At 38.0% G+C, this 4,347-nt stretch overlaps 1 protein-coding gene across 7 annotated transcripts in view; it reads right to left on the bottom strand.

The window, feature by feature from the left end:
* Window positions 1–716: 716 nt before the first annotated feature.
* The window catches only part of LOC109484449 (ras GTPase-activating protein nGAP-like), a 64,786-nt gene continuing 61,155 nt past the window's right edge, over window positions 717–4,347 (bottom strand). For 6 of the 7 annotated variants that reach the window (XM_019787704.1, XM_019787707.1, XM_019787709.1 and 3 more), the window contains 2 exons: window positions 3,373–3,575; window positions 717–2,947 (listed from right to left, as the gene is read on the bottom strand). In XM_019787704.1, coding sequence (XP_019643263.1) covers window positions 2,692–2,947; window positions 3,373–3,575 — 459 coding nt within the window. In that variant the 3' untranslated portion in view covers window positions 717–2,691. Of the gene's footprint in view, window positions 2,948–3,372; window positions 3,576–4,199; window positions 4,331–4,347 lie in introns of those variants that run through there. The other variant, XM_019787711.1, reaches the window with a different exon arrangement.

Raw genomic sequence — 4,347 nt, 5'->3', positions numbered from 1 at the left:
TGTCTGAAGGTTGTGAATTTGTTTATGAATAGTGCTGTAATGTCATACATCAATCATGATACAAAAAAATGATATACAAAAAATCACCATCAAAATGCTACGAGGATAAGGAATATAAGATGAGCTGGTTGGTGTTGGTTCACTCTTAAGAAATAATCATACTCATAATCAATGTGAATTTGAAATTTGCTTCAGAAAACAATTGTGTAATCATAGATGAGTGCTCAAAACAGTTGTTCCACAAGTTTTGGCAATGTTTGTTGTACGCACTATTTTGACTTCTCTGGACGTTTGTTTTACTTCATTAATTTTCTTTTTATGAAAGTCAGATTGGATTACATCCTGTGATACAAACATGTATCATATATGATGACATGATGCTTTTATATCTCAAGGCTTTTCCACAGTTTAAAGAGATAAGTGTATATATTATGTATATTCCCATGGATTCAACAAAGAGTGTACATACTGAGGAATATTGCTCACGTTCTCGTCCTACATTAGGAGCCTAAATATAAATTTTATTACCCCAATACGGGGCGATTACAACACCAAGTGCCTAACTGTGAGATTTGTCACGTGTTTCCCTAAATTGGCAATAAAAATGGAAGCGTTTCAGGGGAAAGAATTTGACAGAGAAATACTAGCATGTGTCAGAAATGTTTTTGGACCGTGTGTACAAAATTGAGTACAAATAAAGACAAAGGAGATACACATTCTCTGGTGTGTTCGAGTCATTTATTCCATGGTATGACATCATGTGATGATAATTTAAACTGTACACAAGCAAGACATAATTTAATGCAATTTGCATCAATCCGATCATTAGAGTAACAATATAACCGAACGGCAGTGTCCCAATAGTACATCAACAAAACCAGCAGTGTGGCTTCTTTTCCACAAAGTCAATTATTTTGTACAAACCTTCAATAATATCACACATCTCCCTTACTGTTGTTGTAGTAAAGATCCTTGATTTCTGTTCCTAATTATTGTCACCAGTTAGTTCAATATTTCAAATACATGGGACATGTTTGGTAAGACAGAGTGCACCATGTTTCTTCAGTTCTTTCTTGAAGGAAAACAAAACATTGGGATCGATGTGATAAATAAAACAAGTTGCACCAATAAGAGCTGGGAGCAGCTTTTACCAATGCATTATAGGAATAAACGTACATGTATGGTACAGAGAATACAGTATTTTGGATTTTACAGTCAAGTGATTACATGTTCTAAGGTGGCAATTATGCAATTCCTTCTTGGTATTAAGATAGAGCTACAGTAACTGTTTTTCTTCTAAATATGCATCAATTCTTACTAATTAATATTACTTTCTTCTGACCAATGAAAAACATTTGTGTAATTTTGACTTTTTTTTTCAGAAAATTACAGATGACTAGAAACAAAAATGTGATGAAACCATCGTTGACAATAAGTAGTGATTCTACTTTTGGAAAAGATGCAGCTAGAAACAAAACATCAAGTATACACTGCATAGGGGGAAAGGCACATTACTATGTACATATCCTTTCTCTGAGAAACACTGTTCTCAACAAAATAATACTTAACAAAAGATCTACTGTACACAGATATCTCCTCATCTATTGTTATATCAACTTCCACTGACTCAATCTGTCCAGCGGACAAACAATCCATAAGCAGACATAATTTCATTAAGTAGTATATATACATCTTTTCATTTACAAATAGGAAAAAGGGAGTCTTTTCCTAGGATTAACAAAGGTTGTCGCCTCCTTACAGTCAAGTCTACTTTCAGGTACTGTAAGTCTGCACTTTCAGTGAGTCTGGGGCATCTCCAAAAGCAATAGTCACAGCACACAAACAAAACAAAACCAACACAAAAATTGCAACAGAAAATACAGCCAAAGCACAGAAGTAGTGCTTAAATGTCTGTATCTGTACTTACAAAAGAACACAAAGCTCAGTGAAGAACAGAAAACGATTTCAGCCAAGCTACATTGTAGCACCACCTTGAATGTCTAGAAAACTACTGTACAAATGTACTCAGTATCTCACACTAATATAGCACAAGAAGTCTGGTTCGATCATATATATACACGAGACAACAGATGTGATGCCTTAATGTTGAAATTTTCTTCCAGTGTTAGCAGTGATGTTGAGAATAAATTTAGGGATTACTTCATGACAAATAACATGAGACCTGTTTCCTCCATTCATCATTCAATCTTTCTGACCAACTCAATGGCAGCCCCTACAAGTCCACTGTAAATTAACTATTCCTGATAACTGATTATTTTTCACAAAATGTGATAACAACTGACCAATTTTCAAAAGCACAATGATTTTTCATTCAAGAGAAATGGCTTTTCCCTGGTTTCACTGTCAAGGGCAAAATATATAGTACTTGATTCATAAATACTTCTGGCAGCTTTTTTTTTCAATGATTTTTCAATCATGATCATATGGACTTGAAGAACAAAGTGTTCAATTTTTCTGTAACCATTCCACTCGCTTATTATGCTTTCAATTCAATCCCTGCGCCTGCAACAGAAATAACCAAAAAGTTCAACCATCATTACTTCTACGCTCTTCCATAAAATTTACCGTGCGCACTTGCCATGCCTGCAAAAGAAATATTTCTTTTTCATGACTAACTAAATTTAGTAAATCCTCCAGATATCACATACAGCAACAGACATCTACCACAGGTTAGCAGCTACTGTTCTTAAACTCCCCGTTCTCGGTGACGGACAGCTTGGCGGATGGCTTGGAGTTGTTGGCAGCGTTCTTCATGTGGTGGTGGTATTTCTCCTTCAGCTGGTTGAGGGCGGTGAGCAGCCGGGCGTTGGCAGAGTCCAGTGACTGGATGCGTTTCTCCTGCGCCTCGATGACGCGCTGCTTGGCGTCGACCAGCTGCTGCATCTCCTGGTGTTCCTTCCGCAGCTCTTCTTCTACTGACATCAACCTGAAAGGAAGGACAGAACAGTTTAATCTTAGCTCTGCTGGAAAGAGGGAGCTTAATTTATTTTGCTGAAAATTTTATTGACACAACAAAAGTACAGCGACTTTCACAAGGTCTTAAACTACATGTTTATTTTACTTTTGGGTCACTGATAACAGTTGAAGAGCAGATGCACTTTAACACAACAGTAGTTTCAAATGACGAACTGACAACAATTGGTACAAATAGTTATACAGTAGGTACAATGTAGTTCTCAGTTATATTCAAAGCACATGACTTGTGAAATGTCAGTAATGATACATTTCAAAACATTTAAAAAAGAGCAACACAACACAGATGCATCATGTATACTTATTTATGTAGTATACACACATGTATAATTAGTATGAATGAGGAGGTAAAAGAACTAATTTTGAACTGCAGCTTACCGTGTGATGATGTTCTTCATCTGTGCATCCTTCTCTTCCTGCTGCCCTTTCAGTCTTTCTTCTCCCTCTTCCATTTTTTTCTTCCATGCTGCCAGATCCCGTTCATACTTCTCTTTATCCTCCTCTCTTCGCCTCTCTACTTCTGCAGTTTGAGCCTCAGCTGCTAGGAGTCTCATCTTGAGCTGAGCAATCTCTGCTTCGTGCTGTGGTGAACACAAAAGTTCCAGTGTGTCAACAAAGACATACTCTCAATTAAACACCTTCTCTCTCAACAGAGTATTAAAAAAATGTGCCACAGCACACTGAAAATTCTTGCAGACCAACAACTAGAAATGATCACACTCTCATTTCTCATCACGGACTCTTCAGCCAATTAAAATTTCAAATCTCAATTCAACCAACCACAAGTCATGTGACCACAACAGACCAATCAAGTCGATTTTGTGTACTACATGCTTTTGCAATTGGACGTCATTCTTATTTTTGAGTGATGACATTTGCTAGTTGAGTTCAGGTCTGTTCAAAAGTGCAGTGGTGCTTTCACAATGGTATTATGACATGTAACAAAACAATTGCTTGTTGCACTGGTGTTCCCTTGCTTCCCATAGTAAAAGAGTGGCCAGCACAGTGAAGACAAGAGGCAAGGATGAGTGTGCATTCTGCAGAAGTCTGCATGCTGCAAGAGAGAGGGTGTAAAACCGTCACGACCAAGCATGCAGCCAAACCCACAGCCCTCCACCAATCCACGCTTCCCACAAAAAACACCTTGGCTTTAGGAACAAACTGTTCTGCCGTAACCCTGTCTGTACAGAGCGCGAATGATCCACCTTGGCAAGGAGACGTGTCATAAGTTTCCTGCAGAGAGCTGCGAGTACCGTTCCCGTTGCTGAACTAGAAGGTCCTCTAACTCTTGAACCTGGAGCTCTACATTGGCCAAAATCTCCTTCAGCTCCATTATCTACATACACAGGGGGG

The sequence above is a fragment of the Branchiostoma belcheri genome, unplaced genomic scaffold (assembly GCF_001625305.1).
Source record: "Branchiostoma belcheri isolate BF01 breed outbred unplaced genomic scaffold, Haploidv18h27 scaffold7, whole genome shotgun sequence".
NCBI classification, from domain to species: domain Eukaryota; kingdom Metazoa; phylum Chordata; class Leptocardii; order Amphioxiformes; family Branchiostomatidae; genus Branchiostoma; species Branchiostoma belcheri.
This window is presented reverse-complemented; position numbering and strand designations above follow the sequence as displayed.